The sequence below is a fragment of the Cucumis melo genome, chromosome 3, assembly GCF_025177605.1.
Source record: "Cucumis melo cultivar AY chromosome 3, USDA_Cmelo_AY_1.0, whole genome shotgun sequence".
NCBI lineage: Eukaryota > Viridiplantae > Streptophyta > Magnoliopsida > Cucurbitales > Cucurbitaceae > Cucumis > Cucumis melo.
This window is the reverse complement of record NC_066859.1, coordinates 9809755-9830277: the sequence shown is the minus strand read 5'-3', so window position 1 is coordinate 9830277 and position 20523 is coordinate 9809755. Positions and strand designations below refer to the sequence as shown.

Genomic DNA, 20523 nt, shown 5'->3' with positions numbered 1-20523 from the left:
AAATGTATTAAATCTATCGAGTGTATCAAGAAAAAATAACAAGTGTATCGACGATATATAAAGTGTATCATTCTTAGTGCTTCAAGTGTATTTAATTGATTGAGTGTATCAACAACATATCAAGTGTTTTAAACTAATAATATGTATCAGTGAAGTATTAGAGAGTAAAAAAAAGTGTACAAGCAGTACATCAAATCAGGTGTATCGACGGTATATATTGGTGTATCAACGGTATATATTGGTATATCAGCCGTATATATTGGTGTATCAGCCGTATATATTGGTGTATCAGCCGTATATATTAGTGTATCAACCGTATATATTGGTGTATCAGTAATGACTGAAGGGTAACTTCGTAATTTCGTAATTTTAAAATGCGGACTAGGCTTCAATTTTGCTATTTTTGCAAATGTATGATACCTAATTTATGATACTATAATTGCCATATTTGCAAGAGCCCCTTTAAAAAAAGTACTAGATTATCTTTTTTTACAATTTTTTTCTTAAAAACAAAAGTTTTAAGAAATTGTTTTTGTTTTTTCATTTATGTAACTCTTTTCCATGTATGATCTAGTTACGAAGTAAAACAAGTTTTTTCTTATTTAGTTTTGATTTTAGAAAAGACAATGATCTCATTAAAAAAAAAAACTTAGTGAAACTTACTTGATTTTTAAAAAAGTAGATTATCTTCTTCTACAATTTACCTCTTAAAAACAAAAGTTTTAACATTTTGCTTTGTTACAAATTTACATACATTTTAAGAAGTTAGTAATAAGTTGTTAATTTACCACTCATTTTAAAATTCAAAGTAACAAAACTCCTAGTAAGAAATTTGTTTTCTTCTTTAATCTTTTTTGTCAGTTTTTACAACATATCCATTTTCTCATATTAAAAATTTAATTTTATATGAAATTTAAATTTTTTATTTCGCTTTTTTAAAATAAGTTAAAGCCAATTGTTTTTAAATTTAATTTTGTACAAATCTCATGCACTTGGTAAACATTATTATTCTTTGTATAACAAGCCAATATCACATCAACCATAGTTTGTTTTTAGGCAAATTTTTTAAAGAAAATAGTTAGTAACACTCTTCGCATTTGTTTGTATAAAAAATCAAGATTATTGTTATTCACAAACAGAGGTTTCAAGTGAGTTTTTTTTTTTTTTTTTTTTTTTTTTATAAAAAACATGTGTAGCTCTTTTGTTTTTATTACAACAAGTGAACAATATAAATTAACTTAAAAAGAAAAAAGTAATATTACAAATTAAATTTCAAACAAAGTATTCTCAAAAGTTAATACAAATAATCTGACAAATATAACACAATCATAATATACAAAACATGTACACATGTAGGAAAGAAAAGAACACACCAAGTAATGGTGAGTGTCTATGCAAGCCAAGGCAAGACAAACCTAAAAAAAAAAGAAGCAAAATATATATATATCCCAACCAAAATATCAAAGAACAATGGAAAAAGAAATTGCATTAGTTGATCAGGAAATTAATAGTAAAAGAAAAAAAAAAGATAATAATATATATAAAACAAAGTCTATATAAAATAGATGTAAAATAATTACCACTCAAAGATATGGGGGAATGTTATGACCTCAACATCAAAAAAAGTAAATTTTAGATACAAACCAAAGAGATTGTATGTTTAGAAATAAAGGAAAAGTGCTCTATTTAAAACAAATGGTTGTGTGAACTAATAAATTTTTAGTTTCAAATCACTCGACCATCGTTAATAAATAAAGAAATAATGATTACTATGTATTAAATACAAAGAAAATAAAAATAAGATTTTCAAAATTTAAATGTTTCAACTACCAAAAGTAAACTTTAAATTTTTTTAATACAAATACAACTACCCCATATATAAATAAAAATAAAATTTCTAAATTTAAATCTCTCTCAACTACCAAAAGTAAACATAATTATCCACTCCCGTCAAATCATTCAAATCTATCGTTTTATCAAATTTAAATTTCTCAACTACAAGATAATTGAAAAAAAGTAATTAATAAACAATAGATAAAAAATAATACCATTCAAAATAAAATAATAATGTATCAACCTTTTATATTCAAAAATAAAAGGAAGAAAAAACGTTAATAAAGAATGCAGAGGGGATTTTCAAGAAATTAATCATCATTTGCTTTAGTAGTCATCATTTTTTACCATCCCTTGAAACAAAGAGAATAAAAAAAAAAAAAAAAAAAAGTCCTTCAATTGAAAAGCTTGATGTTTTAAAACAAATGAAAAGTAATAAACAAATGAGTAACCAAAACAGTAACCAAAATGTTTTAAAACTTAATCATCAATACATGATTTAATAACTTTGATTTAGAAAAGTAATAAAAAAAATTAAAGCCTAATGAAAACAAAGCCGGAGTTATAAAGAAATCAAGAGTAAACAAAATGTTCTAAAAACTTATTCATCAAAACCGCAATTGCAAGTGATTTACAAACTTTGATTTAGAAAAATAATAAAAAAAATTAAAATTTGATGTTTCAAAACAAATCAAGAGTAATATAAACAAATCAAGGATAACTAAAATGTTTTAAAACTTAATCAACACTAAGAGACAACTAAGAACTGTATAAATGATTTACAAACTTTGATTTAGAAAAGTAATAAAAATATTAAAGCTTGATGCTTTAAAACAAACAAATAACCAAAATGTTCTAAAGCTTAATCATCAACACCACAATTGCAAATGATTTACAAACTTTAATTTAGAAGAGTAATAAAATTTGAAGCTTGATGTTTTAAAATAAACAGTTAATGAGCATCTAAGCTTCACATAACCAAGAATTCAAGATCGATATAATGTTAATGTAATGCACACATGAAGAATCTAAGATCATTATTATTAGACTCGTAAGCGGAAATCAAGTGAAAAAGGGATTTACTAAGCATTGTTTTTGTGCATTAACTAAAAATTGTCATAAAACAAAACTGTAATTTACTTTCAAAGGATGGACACAAAAAGAAACACCACAAAATTAAGCTATTAGTCATGAAAAAAAACAAAAAAATTTCAGAAAGAGAACAAACTCTTGAAACTAAGTGCAAATATAACCTACAATTGTACTAATCACTCATCTGCTCCAACTATGGTTTCCTTCTCACTGACATAGATACCATCAAGGAACTTTCGTATATCCTTGTTCTTGACATGACATTTCTGCAAAATAAGGCAAAGAAGAATAAGCTGAATGATTTGAGTGTGCAACAAACTTTGTATGTGAGTGTGATGAAGACAAACCTAGTTAATAAGAGCACAAGACCGCGACACACAAGTTCAATATCATTTCCATCTAAAACTAACTCATCCTTCACTTTTCAGATTGGGTAATGAAAACTCCATCAAGCATATCCACTTTTCTCACCTGATGCATGGTTCATAACAAATTCACAACGCATGGATATCATATCCTAGTTCAAACTACTCAATGAAATTTGAGCTAAGGACAACATCTAGGCATGCCGCGCTAAAAAAATGAATTAAAAACAATAGTAACTCTAATTCCAACTTGTTTTTTTCTTATAAGAAATAACTTTTTCAATAATAATAAGAAAGTAAGCGAGAATCAGAGAATTGAAGCAATGTCCAGATTATCTAACACATACAAAACACTGCCACGGAGAGTTATAGTATGAACGATACATCACTTTCTTTTTTTTAATATATTCATGAGCATCCAAGTTAACTCGTCACCTTTGAAAGATGGTCTCAATAATTAATGCCAATGCCAAGGATTCTTTTAATATGATAGTTTTAGTACTAAACCGAAATTTGAATTCCTAACAGAACTGGTAATGAGATTTGAACGGGTGTTGCCCATAATAAACTTCCACTTCTATGACTACACAAACTAAGAACTATATAAATTATTTACAAACTTTGATTTAGAAAAGTAATAAAAAATTAAAAAAAAAAAACAAAAAGTTCATCTTGCAATACAGAACAGAAAAACAAAACACAGAAAAAAAACCTTACAACAAAAAAGATGCATGCATTACAAAAAAAAAAAAAACAAAGGAAAAAGGAACCTTACAACAAGAAATGCATGCATTACAGAAAAACATAGAAAAAAACCTTACAATAAAGAAATGCATGCAGAACAGGAAAAAATACATACAAAAAGAACCTTACAACAAAAAAATGTATACAAAATAGAAAAGATAGAACAAACAAAAAAAAATGGAACAAAGCAATACATAACAAAAAAAAATTAGAACAAAGAAAGCATTAAAAAATTACCAAAAAAAAAAAAAGCATTACGAAGGTTAGCATAGACCTGCACATAAATCTGTCTTTTCTTCGCCAGGATTCAATTTTCCTCTACTGGAATCTGATTTCGGCTGCTAAAAGAGCATCTCTTACTGTTGCTTTTTTGTATGAGAAAAAGAAAAAGAGACCTCCGCCGAAAGATTCTTGACGAAAGAAGAGAAAAATGAGGAGATGAAGAGACGTAGAGGAGATGAAGAGGCTAGGAGATGAAAGGACATAAAGGAGATCAAGAGGCTGGGGTTTGAATGAAAACATGAAGAAGAGATGGGGAGAGAGATGATGAGAGATTGGAAGAAAGAGGAGAGGTTTTTTTCTTCTTTAATTTTGTAAAAACATTGAACCCCTAATTTACCCCGTTTGTTAATCCCTTGCTTTCAGACTGTAGGCCAATTATGGGCTTGGCATTTAATACCAAGCCCATCCAAGCCCACTTGATTCCAGAAACGGGGGCCAAACAGACCCTAAAATACTTCTTGTTTAACTAATATTCCAGGAGGCTCTCAAAGAAGTGTTGCTGAGATCGTGATCAAACAAGGAATTGGAGAAGATCAAAGATTTATCTTAAAAGGCAACCTTTTCTCTCTAGCTTTGAAATTCTTCTCTGTATTACAACATGCACGATTAGAATCTGTTTATGTTTTTCGTACTTTTTTATAAATTCAAAATAATTTTAAAGTACAAGTGATGAGTCGCTTTCGCTTATAATAGAATTTGATGATCTCTTCTCCTTGGTCGAACATTTTTGTACCAATAATCCATACAAAGGTTTAGAATGTTAATATGATTTTATTATAATTGTTGGGTAAAATCTCCCAACTTGCCTTTAGAAATAAGCCAGAAAATATATAAATAAAAAAAATCAAAAGAAAGCAGTAAAATTAGAAGTATTACAATTAAGGTAAAAAAAAAACTCCAAATTAGAAAAAAAATAATGGACCAAAAAAATCTACTATGTGAAAATTACAATCACGTGTAAATCTCTCTCAGATTCCAATTATAACTAAAAACACTCTCTCAAACTTTTGACTATTCAGCAGAAATTTAAATAGAATCGACACTTAAACACTTAACTAAAGAATTTGAAACAAAAAACATAGCTCGTTTTATATAATACTTGGAGTCTATATGCAAACACACACATATATATAATATGCATGATATATGATTGTGATACTTGAACTAATTGGACCCAAACTATTTCTTTATTAAATAGTTTTCATTTTGACCATATTGTCAAACAATCAAACGTGACCAAATTATCATTCTTTATCTTAAATGTGACCATATTGTTATACAATCTTTTGTTTGTTTGTTTTTTTTTTTTTTTTTTGAAAGAGGTCATATTCTTAGAGGTATCTCACAACTTGACAAAGCAGATCAATCAGCTACTATTGCCACATTGGAGCTGAATCATATCAAAATATCAAGAAATTGAAATGAATTGTCTAAAATTTATCTTCTGTTAATTGTTTGTCGTTGTTTCCCATCCTATAAGATACTTCCATCTGTTAATGCACACAAAATGGAAATATTGTTGAGGGGAACTCTTATGGATGGACTCTTTCACCTTGAGAGTGTCAGTGTAAAGACAGAAGCAGGACTGGGTTATAGCAACAATACTAAACAACAGTTCATCATACACCAAAATAAAGGTACATCAACCTTTGTCTTAACCGGAGGAACCAATCATGTCAATATTAATGTTGTTATATCTAAAGTTATCTGGCACAAGAAATTAGAACACTCTCTTTTAAAATTTTGAACTCCATAGTGAAAGGATGTAGTCTGTTAGTTAATCACACTAGTGAAATTGATTTCGGCTATTCATGCCAATTTGGGAAATCTCATAATCAATCTTCTTTTTTCCTATCTCTCAATCTCATACAGAGGAATCGTTTGAAATTATATATTATGATTTATGAGGACTAATCCCTTTATAGTCTACTGATGGTTTTATATATTATATATTGTTTATGGATGATTACAGCAGATATACTTGGATTTATCCTCTCAAATAGAAAAGTACAGCAGTTGAGGCTTTTCAACCCTTTGTTACTTATGTCAAAAAAATCAATTCAATGAATCTATTAAAATTTTTCAATCTAGCAAAGGTGGAGAATACAAAAAAATAGAGCATTTATGTCTAAATTTGGGAATTAGCTGTCAATTTTCTTCCCCATATACATGTGCTTAGAATGGTAAAGTTAAAAGGAAACATAGACACGTTCTTGAAATTGAATTGACTTTCTTGTAGGCTAATATAACCTTGAATCATTGGTGGGATCCCTTGTTTTAATTGTCATGATTTTAATAAATGGCAAGCCCACATCTACATTAAAAGGCTTATCTCCGATTGAGACATTATTTCATGAAAAGTTGAATTTCTCTGAGTTAAAGATCTTTGAGTGTGCTTGAGTCTCGTGCCTACGACCATATGAGGCAAATAAGTTCACTTATCACTCTAAAAAATGTGTGTATCTTGGACCAAGCCCAATTCATAAAGTCTTCAAGTGTTTATCAAAAAGTGGCAGAATATACATATCTCAACGCATGTCAAATTTAATGAAAATGAGTTTTCATTTTTCACATTATTTCAGGAGCTGACAAGAAGAATAGCAAAATTAGAGGTTTACTTTGGATAAATGATAATTTTATTTTTAAATTGACAAAATAGCAAAACAATTAATTTTTGAATAATAAATGGGAGAACAATGCCTTAAATGCCCCTACCTAATTGACAAATGTGATTTCTAAATACAATTGTAACAAATATCACAAATACCCTATAATTAATACAACTATGCGCCCACACTTGAATATTCTAATTCCCCCCCCCCCCAAGAAAATAAATATATTCTGCAACATATCACATCTTCTGCATGCAACCACTTCACATCTTCTGCATTTACTTCTCCACTTTTGAAAACCCTAGAATTTATTTGTGTCATCTCGCTCTACCTTCATATATTTATTCCTTTAGCATCTTTGTTGCTTCAAATCTTTGATTAGCATCTTCGTTGCTTCAAACTTTCGTTCGTGCGGCCATCTTCATTCTTTCCTCCGCTTCGGTGATTTTTAAGATCGCTTTCCATCAGCCTTCGTTCAGGTATTCAAACGTTTGTTTCGTCTTCAACCTTCTGTTCGTTTTCAAATCGGTGAGTTATTCTTATAATTTGTCCCTTATTCTCACATTTTCTGCAGGTATATAAAAAATACCCCGTCCTCAAATTTTCTTCTTAAAATTTGTCCCGGGTTCTAACATGCTCTGCATCTGTTTTCGATGTTCTTCTTGACTAGTGTTTTTCTATTTGAAAATATAGTACAAACTTTTTTTCAGTTAATTTTTTAAATAATAAATGGGACATATCACATATAGTACAAAGATAATTTTTTAATATAGTACAAACAACATATCACATCCCCTTTCCACCGTTGCTTCCAATTGAATCTTTTAATTTAGTTTTTCTTAATTAGTTAATTTTTATCCTAATAATTAATTATTGCATTGCATTTGACATGATTTTAGGGAGGAATTGAATTTTGAATTTAAACTTAACTAATTTATGATAATTATTGCATTATATTTGACATGATTTTAGGGAGGGATTGTTACGATGTTCGTAAAAAATTGAATCTTTGAAATTCTTTTTCGATTATTTCTTAATATTCATCCTAATAATTAATTATTTCATTATTTTGTCATGATTTTAGGGAGGGATTCAATTTTGAATCTATAATTCGAAAAATAAAAAATTGAATATTTGAAGTTATTTTTCGTTAATTTGTTGATTTTTATCGTGATAATTAGGGGATGTTGAAACTAATGACATATGTTTAAGGATTGTTGAACCAATATAATAATATTTTGATTTAGTTAATAATTATCATAAGTGGGTGTGTTTACAAATATACTGTATTCTAGATATGTGATATTTTGTTTGATTTTTTTATCTCAACAAATACACTGTATTTGTATATGGGCAATTATCATCCGTTGACGGGTAATTTCATGACAAAAAAAGTAAGAAAATATTTATGGTAGTTAGTTTTGCCATAAATAAAAAAAAGTGGGTATGTTTACAAATACACTATATTCTAGATATGTGATATTTTGTTTGATTTTTTGATCTCAACAAATACACTGTATTTGTATATGCACAATTGTCATCCATGGAGCTAATTTCGAGCTAAAAAAGTGAAAAAAATATTTATGACAGTTATTTTTGTCATAAATCAAAATAATATAACAACTTGCCATTTTTCTTTTTTCTATCCCCATATTTGCTATTTCCACGAATTCCCCTTATTTCAGGCAGTCCAACCTTTATGCTCGACCCACCCCACTTCCCCGATACCATCCATCTCTCCGTCCCTTGCCATCCTAAATCCCCAACCCATTCCAATACTTTCAGCCTAATCCATTGATAGTTATCACTTAACACAAAATCAGAATCATTTAAATAGACCTTCAAACCCATTATCACCATCCACAACCCACGATCAAGACCCATTAAACTCACCTTAATTCGACCTTTTCATCTCCCAAAAATCAACCCATCTCTCCCTCTCGACCTTCTTCTCTTCTGCATACTCAGTCCCCTACACCAACGACTACACATACCTCTATTTTGAACGAAGTTTATCCCATGATCACTTGTGGCAAGGTTGGAATTTTCAAACCCAAAGCATGGGTTTCCAATCCAATCACATATGGAAAAACAATGCACGCTTTAATAGAAAGAAACACACTTTCTAATATTACTTTAATTGTTGGTACAAATGTGTTTTGGTACGAACAAACTATTTAAATAACTACATTTAAACAAAAAAAAAATCCTAGCAAACCTAAAAAAAAGCCTATACATCAATGAATTGGCGTATATATGGCTTCATTGCTCCAATGGATTGTGGCAAAACCTAATAAGATAAGAGAAGGGAAAAAATGATTCAACAAGACTCATTCACCCAAATAAACACATCACATTCACTTCATGACGAACAACACACTTCAACAACATAGATCACATATACACTTCAAGAATAATAACTTCTAAGCTTAGCTAAATTCATTTCACAAACTAAGATAAATTACATACACACTTCAACAACACTTCATGATCAACAAAACACTTTAACAACACTTCATAATCAACAACACATTTCAACAACACTTTTTTATCAACAACACACTTCAACAACACTTCATGATGAACAACATTTCTTCAACAACTAACTTTTATCAACAACACACTTCAACAACACACTTGGACAACATAGAGCACATACTTAGCTAAATTACATACACACTTGAACATCAACAACACACTTCAAGAACACTTTTTTATCAACAATACACTTCAACAACACTTCATGATGAACAACACACTTCAACAACACTATTTTATCAACAACACTATTTTATCAACAACACACTTCAACAACATAGCGCACATACTTAGGTAAATTACATACACACTTCAACATCAACAACACACTTCAACAACACTTTTTTATCAACAACACTTCATTATCAACAACACACTTCAACAACACTATTTTATCAATAACACACATCAACAACACTATTTTATCAACAACACACATGAACAACACACTTCAACAACATAGAGCACATACTTAGGTAAATTACATACACACTTCAACATCAACAACACACATCAACACACTTCAACAACACTTTTTTATCAACAACACATTTCAACAACACTTCATGATCAACAACACACTTCAACAACATAGAGCGGTGAAGGAAGACCGACGGAAGAGTGGTCTGTCGCGCATCGGTGGAAGAATGGTCTGTCGAGCATCGACGTTGCGGTGAAGGATTCAGCTGGTCGGCATCGCGGTGAAGGATTCGGCTGGTCGACATCGGCGGCGGAATGGTCTGTCGTGCGGAAGAATGGAAGTACGAGGGATAGAATCGTGGACGGGCGGAAGATGAAAGAAATTAGGGATTTCTATTTTTAATAAAATTAGGGTTTTTTTATTTTAATAAATTATATTAATAAATCCTATACCCTTTTATGACACCAAATAATTGTCACGGAAAACAATATTCGAAAACGTCTTTTCCAGCCAGAAAAGCGCATTTTCACATATTATGACAATTATTTCTTCTCTCCTCTCAATTTTTTTTCTTTAGAAGTGTCATGGAAAGTCACTTTTCTTGTAGCCATTGAAAGCTTACTACATACTTTAAGAATTAGTGGATGGTTGCTCACATAGTTATCAAAAGAATAAGAGAGAACACATGGGACGATTGCTCACATAGCTATCAAAACAGTTTAATTTCTTAACCACAGTTCGAATGGTAGTAAAAATACCTATTATGCTTAGCAACACACCTCCGAGGGACGTCTAACCATCCATCCCTCGCCTTCTAAAATAGCGAATAATATACATAGGCGAAAAGGCTCTTAGAATGGTTTTATCATATTCCCAGATGTTGAACATGTCTATACCTCCAATTAAAAGAAACCAGAGAACAACTAGAGCAAAGAGCCAACCAACTCTATCAGTGCCATAGCGTTGCAAGCTGAACAATCCTACTAGTATCACAACAGTAACAAGCACAACTACAGTTGCACCTCTAGTATCACGAGATCATTGTTAAAATGTTATGAATTTTAAAACAAACTAAAGAAAAGTAGCTAATTAAGTCTTGCGGACCAAAAAAAAGCTCAAATGATATGTTGAATTAACAGTAAAAAAAAACTCATGTCTTCAATTCATTGATAAAATGAATACAAGTTGGTTACTTAATATTAACCAAAACGGAAAATTATCTTACCAATACGCTCCACAGGGTAGTCAAAGTGTTCTGCAATTGGTTGAATTACTCTATTGGGCAATATACCTACCAGACTAACGAAAATAACATATAAACAAGCGAGCTATAATACATGCTCATCTAAATGTGGATCAAGATAGGATTGCATCTACTTATCAAATTCTCACCTCATGAGTCCACTGTCAAATGCAATAATGACCTGGTCTTCACCAAGCTAAAAGGAAGGAAAGCACTGGTTCGGTAATTAAAAATTTTCTTAAAGAGATTAAAAAAATGATAATAATGCTAGACGTTACACAAGCTCTTACCTTTAGCAATGCATTCACAAGATTTTGAGAGGCATCAACAAAGAGATCACTGAAGAAGAATAAATGGAAGACCTGGTACAACATCGTGAAGTTCGTCCAGCTGTTTGTATCCTACCCTGTGATCAGAACCCAATAGTTTACCTAACAACTAAGAGAAGTACTAAATTGGAGAGAAGCAACTCCAAATTATTTCTAAAATTCTTCCTTTGTTTAACTTATTCAAACACTGCATTAGAGAAGAAAATTGCTACAGTTAGATCATATGTGTTAATAATTTCCACTACTGCTTCACTTGATTGACACTATCAACTTGGCCTATGAACTATTAAATTTATTCTCACTTATATTCCAACACCACAAGTTGTCGGTCTCTATGAGCTCTGTAAACCTCTAAAGTTAAATCGAGGGAGAAAAGAAAAATATTGCCAGTTTGTTACCATCCATCTCAACTTTCACAAATTGCACACCTGAAGAACAAACAACTTTTACAAACCTCTAAAGTTACGTCGGCACATCATATCTTTGTCCACTTTTTTTTTTTTTTTTTTTTTTTTTGCATTACGAGAGAAAAACTGTCAACAGAAACCAAAATTCTTAGTGTCTTAAACCCGAAAAAGAAGTAAGTAGCGTTTCGACTCTAATCCATAAAAAGAGTCAAAAGAAGGTTTTCAATCAAAATCCAAAGAGGTGGTTGGGAAAGTGGATGTAGGTCAAGTTTGACCGAACCACTATAAAATTATGGTCTCTTCTTCTCTAACTCTTTCCTAATTATTTTTGCATTTAATTTTAGTTACATATTCTCGTTAGTTGTTTGATTGCATACTCTATTACATATTGTTTATCAATCTTGTTACTTAATATAATTTAGCTAAAGTTTATTTATTTAATTTAAAAATTATTTTATTAATTTAATTTAGGCTTATTTGTTAAAAAGTTTAATTAAACCCTATTTAGTCCCTCTAGAGTTGCTATACGGGACCAACACTATTGTCATGTAGGAGCTTAATCATCAAAATATAAGAAAATGGAAATAAATTGTCTGAAATTTGTATTCTGTTAATTGTTGGTTGTTTTCCATCCTATAAGCTGCTGCCATTTGTTGTTGCACTCAAAATGGGTATTATTTATAATTTATTGTTTTTTTAAATCCAAAAACAGGGATTTATCTTGTATAAGAAAGCTCATTCGCTATCAATTCAATAATGTAAAAATCAGGAAAATCTTATCCCAAAACTTTTCTTTCTTCGTGACTTTTCATCTAAAATTAAATATATAAATCATGTCTGAGGTCCTTTTGTGTCGAGCACTTAGGTAACAAAACTTTTATTCGATATATATATATATATAAGTAGAGAAAAACAGAGGGAAACATTTTGTACATGAAAAAGAGGGAAGGAGCATGAAGGTTCATAGACCTGACCCACAAAGACAAATTACAATAGAAAAAGGAAAGAAATAAATCTGTAATTAATTAGGGAAATTAGTAATGGTGGTGATTGCATTCAGGAGGAAGGCCTTGAGGGAAGCGCTTGAGATCCGTACAATAATTGTAGATCATGAAGTACTTTTGGACCCAGCGGAGGCGGCGCCGACCGAATGCATCCAGTTGGTAGGTAGTGTGGGGAGAGGCAGCGGAGGAGGATTTGGAGGAGTAGTCAGCCGGGTTGGTGATAGTGTTGAAGTTAAAGTTGCGGTAATATGCGGTGAAAGGAGAGTGGGTCCAGTCGGTTTTAATGAGTCCGCCACGAGTGGCCCAGTCGTCTGCATTCCAAAGAGAAGAGTAGATTCTCATGGGTTGTGTGTTGGGAAAAGGTACGCCCATTGCCTCTGTGTTTCTGAATTCTCTTATTGGATAGTTGTCCACTAACAATCTGACCAATACAACAATCATCATTCAATAACTATTTGAGTTAGAAATAAAAGAAAAGAAATGTAAAAGTGTACTGTGGGAGAGTTTGAGCTTACACAATTTGTTGGGGGTTCCAAATGATAGAGTAAGTGTGGAAGTTTTTGGTGGGATCAAACCAAAGGTAGAATTGTTGTTCCCTGTTTCCCTTTCCTTGAGTGAACACATTTGTATGAACAATGTATGGGTCACCACTTAAGTTTCCCAAAAATTCAAAGTCAATTTCATCATGCCTTGGCCCTTCCGACGACAACTACCCAACACAAACAAATACAAATGTAGGTTATTAATATCACACCCAATCAATTCACTATTTTTCCTATCTTATCATTTCATCACTTTTTTAGACAAAAGAATCCCTAAAAAGTCACAATGGCTTGTGAATCAACAGTTCCACCTAGCTATATGATTTAACCTAATCACATCAACACTTCTAGTTGTTTACTAGCTTCGACTCTCCTTCATTTGTCATTTCCCTACTGATTTTTTTTTATTCACTGGTTTTTATTTTAGTGTTAACATACCGTAATTAGTGGACGTATTCATAATTCAGTTTTAAGAAAAAGATCCTTGTAAAATGATAAAATTATTGAAAATATTTATAAAATATAACAAAATTTCAGATTCTTTCATTAATAGACAATGATAGATTCTTCTATTAATGGATCGGTTCATCAGTTTATTAATAATAAAATTTAAAATTTGCTAAATTTAGTAAATATTCTATTTATTTTGTTAATTAATTATAAAAACGAAAGGTAACTTTTAAACTAATAATAATCATAAATAAATAAACAAAATAAAATAGATTTAATCCCTAAGAATACTAATAATTTTTCAAGCCGATTTAAGAACAATTGAGTTTTTCTTTGAGTTAGCATACAACTTTATATGATATACTTTGGAAAATAATTGAAAAAAAAAAGAAAGAAAGAAAATGAAAAAAGTACTTATTATAGTCTAGTTATTTTATGAATATTCTTAAAAGTAAAATGATTTAAACAAAAGGACATTTTCAAAAATATAAAAAAGTGGTAAAATATTTATAATATATAGAACAATTCTGAAAACGAAAAAAGCTTAGAGGCTCATCGTATAAAATACTAAAAATATTCCGTCAACTACGCCGTCAACAACACGCGCATAATAGACTTGCGATTGTTTAGATTTTGTTATTGTCTTGTACGCGATTGTTTAGATATGACTACAATTTATCTTTTTAATTCCATGTTTAATTTTGTTCCACCATCATTTAATTTGGTTACGTTTAAATTTAGTTACACCGTTTAGATTTGATTGCTAAATGATTTTCTTTTTCAAAATTTTGTACACGATTTGTTTAATTCTTTTAGTACACGATTGTTCAGATTTTTTTAAACAAAAAATGATTTTTTCTACACGATTGTTTATTTTTTTTACACGATTGTTTATATTTGGCTACTCCAATCCAAATTATTTTTTTTCAAGATTCTTTATACACAATTTTTTTTTTACACGATCGTTTAATTTGGTTATATGATCATTTAGATTTAGGTCCCCAAATCTGAAAGTTTTTTTTCAAAATTTAGTTTACGATTTTTTAAATTTTTTTGGTACACGATCGTTTAGATTTCTCTAAACGATTATTTATTTTTTTTACACGGTTGTTTACTTTTTTTACAAGATCCTTTACATTTGGCTACTCCAATCCAAATGATTTTTTTTTCAATATTCTTTATACACGATCTTTTATTTTTTTTTACACGACCATTTACTTTTTTTAACGATCATTTACATTTAGTTACTCCAATCTAAATGATTTTTTTTCAAGATTTTCTATACACAATCTTTATTTTTTTACACGATCATTTACATTTTTAAACGATTGTTTACATTTAGCTACTCCAATTTAAATGATTTTTTTTCAAAATTCTTTATACACGATCTTTTAGATTTTGCTATTTTTTTTGTACACAATCGTTTAGATTTAGTTAACCAAATGTAACGACGTAAAAAAAGAGAAAAAGAAAAAAAGAAAAGGAAAAGTAGAAAGACGATGGAAAGAAATCGAAAGAGGAAAATAAGGAAGATAGAATAAACGACATAAATAAAAAATTGAAAAATAAGAAAGATGATGGAAAGAAATCGCAGAAAAAAAAAGAGGAAAAAAGGAGGACGATGAAAGAAATCGCAGGAGGAAAACGATTTCATCGCGAGAAAGAGAAAAAATATGGAAGAGCAAACCTGAAATATTTAAAAAATTGTTAAGCTTTGTTACACGGGCTGTAAATAATTTGGTATTTTGTTACATTTACGAAAGTTTCCTTAAACAAAATGCTATTAAATTAAACTTAAAAATAATAATTATTTATTTTAGCAAAAGTAAAACTGATTTAAAGTTCTGTAAATAGTTTTACTGTACAAATTTTAATAAATTTGATTTTGTCTTAAAAGTATAATTAATTCATTCATTTTGCCATTTTTAAGTGTTGTTTCCTTACATATACTATTTTTAAATAAATTGTATTTTTTCCTTCAAACTGTATCATATGGTTTTATTTGTCTTTACTATATATTAACTACCTCCCAACTGCTCAAACTTAATCATTTTTAACTACCTCGCAACAGCTCAAACTTAATCATTTTGTTTTATCTCAGGTTAAAATATAGGGTAATTAGAATGGATAGCAATTTTTAGAATAATTATTAACTATGTAACAATATTTTTAAAAACTTGCAAATGTAGCAAAATCTATTTTATCGTTGATAGACTCTTATGGTTTATCAATGATAGACCAACATTTGCTCATGGTCTATCAATGATAGACTCCTATCATCGATAGATTTTGACAAATTTTGCCATATTTGCAATTTTTTTAAAATATTACTATATACTTGATTATTTTAAATATAAGTACTACATTTGCAACTATTCCTAAAATATATTAGTTTGATCATATGCTATAGATACTTTATTAGTTTAATTTTGGGACATCTGTACTTTTAAATATTCAACTTTAAGTATTTCTATTCAAATGTATTAAATAAATGATAATGACTTTCTTGGAAAAGAAATACCATGGAGTAAATATATTCTTAAATTTTAAATTAAACACTAACAAACAAAAAAGATTAACAATAAATTAAAGTTTAAGATTAACAATAAATTAATGTTAAAAAATCATGTAAGTGTGAAATAAAGGAAATTAAAATTGAACTATTTTAATCTTTATGCATAACCACACATTACTGATTTAAATATTAAAAAAATTATTGTAAATAATAAAATTATTTAAATTATTTATAAAGTATAATAAAATTTCACTATTAACTTTATCAGTGATTATAATCGCTGTCCATAATAAAAAATATTATTATTTATTAGTGATAGATTTAAATTTGACTATATTTTATAATCATTTCTCATCATTCTAATATATATAAATGTGTCCAAGTCCAAAGATAATATATAGTATTTAAATCTTTTCTCGCATATTGGATGTTTCAGTTTTTCATGCTCACATCAAAGTACTCATACGCCCATATTTAGTTATTCATTAACTAAAATCGAGTTTTGAAAAACTGAAAGTATAAAACAGAATTTAAAATCAATTTTCATTCGTAAAATTTATTTAAATTGACCAGTAAACAGAGATAGAGAGAAAGTAAAATAATAGGCATTTAAAAAAAAGTATAGAAAAGGAAAGGGAAAGAGAGAAGGTATTGAATATTGTTGGTTTGTTAAGAAAGAAAGAAAGAAAGAAAGAAAGAAAGAAAGAAAGAAAGAAGAGAGTAGTGAGAGTACATACATAGTAGGCGGTGACGGTACCGGCGGAGTTACCCGCGACAAGCTTGAGCTGCATATCAATCCGGCCAAAAAGGTAGGTTTTTTTAGAGTGAAAACCAGAGCCAGAAAGGTTATCTAAAGAAAGAGAAAGAAGGGCACCGGAATTAAAAATCTTAGCTCTATCTCCACCCCAACTTATCTCAAAATCCTCATAAAAGTTTCCCCCATAAACAAAACGACTACTACTACAGACCCCCAGCCACCAAAATGCCAACCACTTCACTGCTGAGCCACCGCCCATGTCGCCGGAACTCCACGCCTAGGAGACGGAGAAATTAAATATTGTGTATTGAGAAGAAAGAAATGAAGGGATATATATATATATATATAGATAGATAGAGAGAGAGAGAGAGAGAGAGAGAGAGAGAGAGAGAGAGAGAGAGAGAGAGAGAGAGAGAGAGAGAGAGAGAGTGTGTAATGAAAGAAGGTGTGAGGGACGCGTGAAGGGAGCTGCCACATCTGTAATCTCTGATCGCTCACTCACCTTATAAATTACCTTCTCTCACTTCTCACCTCCTAATTTTGCTTTTAACTTTCTCTTTAGTACTATACAATATACACACTTTCCCATTTATATTATTCTTTTCTTTTATTTCTTCTCTTCTTCTTCTTCCTCTTATTTCTTTTTCTACTCACTATTTTGAATTTAAAGTTTCAATATTCCATTTCAAATATTAATTTCTCCAACTATTTTCTCTCTATTTCTATCTATAACCATTATTTTTTTCTAATTAACATTTTAAATTCTTATCCAAATTTCAAATTTTAATTACTAACCTATAAATATTACCAGGAATAATTGCAAAGATAATAATTAAGTTGAAAGTATAAACATATATATCAACATTTAAATTTTTTCTTTTTTGTAAATATAGTAAAATTTATCTAGAGTTTGTCAATAACAAAAGTCTACTAGTAATAGAACATTGCAAACATTGGTATATCACTGATAAACTATAAGCATCTAGTAAAGATAGAAGTCTATCACTAGTGTTATATTTGTAATTTTTTAAAAGTATTGCTATATATTTAATTATTGTCCCTAAAATTGTAATCCCCCATTGTTCACTTCTTCATTTGAATTTTTAACTCTCCTAAAACAGAAGAGTAGGTAATTAAAAATAAATAAATAAATAAACTCTAAAATTATTGATTGACCAAAAAGCAAGAAAACAATTCAACAAATGAAGATCAATATTAATTGGAGATAAAAAAAAAAATAATCACTCCTGACTTGTGAGTTTTAGGTAGGTATAAAACTCAATAAGTAATATTAATTAGAGAGAAAATGGATTTAAATCTTTACAAACTAAATACTTTGAGTTTGGCATCGGATTTTAGATTATTGATTAACAAAATTAAACTTAATAGCTACAGCCAAATTCATTCCATTCAACTTAAACGAAGAGAGAGTATTATTTAAGAAATTAAGCTAAGCTAAATGGTCAATACACTGAGAATTTAGTTTTTTTTTTTTTTTTTTTTTTTTAAATGAAGTTTACAAACAATCTATCTGAGTTTTCTTTATTACGTATTCTACTTTTTAAGTGTTATATTACTAAGGAATCTTTTCTAAAACTAATAAAAAATTAGGAACTATTTACATTTTAGGATAAAAATCGATTAAAAACAAAAAATTATTGCATTTGATTTTACCATAATAAATAGTTTTTCTTTTTTATCATTTTTTATCATTCTCCTGTTAGTAATATATTGATGCTAAGCATTATTTGATAAGGGTATTGTTTATTTAAAAATGTGAAATCATATTACAAAAATGGTGAGAAAAAAAATGAATTTTAATTTTTTTAAAAAAAGACATGTATAAAACTAAAACTTGAAATCGTTATCAAATAATATGGTCTTAGCGGTATAAATTATTGGGGTGAGTTTGGGGAGTAGGTTTGCAAATTGAAATTTAAGTAATTGAAAGATTTATTTATGATTTATCTGTAAGATAAGATGTTGTTTCATGAAATATTACTGATGTTGTTTCATGAAATATTACTGAACCAAGATTTATTACATAATCAAGTAATAATAACAATCCCTATTTCATATAATTTTCTGTTCTTGTGTCAGTATTTATAATATTTTTTTTCCAAATTTCCACCCAAAGGCTATGATATGTTAGTGTTGAAAATTTCTTTCATGTTTTTATCCCTGCTAAATTAAAGATACTCTATGAAAGAAAGAAAGGTATATATTTTGACCTTTTGTATGTAACACGGTGTTGGTAAGGACATTGCATAAATTCTAGCTTCAAACATCTTGATTTGATTTGATTTGATGTTGTTAGATGGTTTCCTCCTTCGAAATCTATAGGAATTAGAGAGATGGATAGGTTTGGACATCTATGTTCGTTTAATAGAACATCTATACATATCTATACTATAATTAAAGTTGTTAATTAAAGTCCTTGAGGTTCAAGTGAAATGTATTATGGTATTGCAGAAGTGTTGTCAATAATAACTTACGACATTGTATACATTGTAGAACGTGGTTAAAACCCACGAGGCTAAGGTCATGACATGGGTTATAGGGGATATTTCATTTTTCCATTTTTTTGTTGCTATCACAATGATTTGACACATAGTTACTCATTTCTCCATGGATTTAATATGTAACCATTATCTTTTATTTGGTGGCCTGTGGGAAGTTGGGCTACGTGTGGGGCCTAACTAATTTAAAATTTGATTCTTATAATTTGAATTAATTCTTTAAATAAAGTATTTTGTTCTGTTTTGTTTTTTTTTTTTAAGGAAAAAAGAGGTTGTTGGGTTTTGGCATGGGAGAATAAAGGTGGGATGTAAATGAGGTTTTTCGGACCACAAAAATCATTCTTATTTTGTCCAATATGAAATTCACAACTGGCAGCATGCTTCTTCTTTCCTTCCATATTCGCAGCACTGCTTTTCTTTCATCTTTCTTCCCTACTCATATATATAATTTCGTTTCACATATTCCAATCTCTACCTTACTTACCCTTCTTCTTTTTTTCTTTTTAGTATTGCATTTAAGAAGATCCACAAATTGATACACATCCATACTAATTGCTATATATCTATCTTTCTCTATTAAATGTATTAATATATACTTACCAAAATATATGAGTGATATTAATGTTTATTATTGATATAATCTAAATTTTTGTTATATTTTTTGTTTATTTTACTATATTTTCTAAAGGAGATTTTCTATCGGTAGAAAAAAATTGAAATATTTACATATAACGAAAAAACTAAAATGTACTATAGAGAATTTGATTGATTTTCATATGTTTTTAAATAGTTTTAATTTTTTTTTTGTTATATTTGAAAGTATCCTTATTTAAAAATCACTTCAATTAATATTTGAAATGTGTAATCATA

General features: G+C 29.2%; 1 protein-coding gene and 1 long non-coding RNA gene across 2 annotated transcripts; both read right to left on the bottom strand.

Moving 5' to 3' along the window:
- Positions 1-2902: 2902 nt before the first annotated feature.
- LOC103488702 (uncharacterized) lies at positions 2903-4643 on the bottom strand. The gene is made up of 3 exons (XR_537538.3): positions 4309-4643; positions 3273-3396; positions 2903-3191 (listed from the first exon to the last, which is right to left on the bottom strand). It is a non-coding gene; the product is annotated as an uncharacterized LOC103488702 (long non-coding RNA).
- Positions 4644-12727: 8084 nt separating this feature from the next.
- On the bottom strand, positions 12728-17601 carry LOC103488723 (xyloglucan endotransglucosylase/hydrolase 2-like). Its single transcript, XM_008447578.3, has 3 exons — positions 17115-17601; positions 13386-13579; positions 12728-13291 (listed from the first exon to the last, which is right to left on the bottom strand). The coding sequence occupies exons 1-3, from the start codon at positions 17391-17393 to the stop codon at positions 12901-12903; spliced, it is 864 nt and encodes a 287-aa protein (XP_008445800.2). The 5' UTR covers positions 17394-17601; the 3' UTR covers positions 12728-12900.
- Between the last annotated feature and the right edge of the window lie 2922 nt (positions 17602-20523).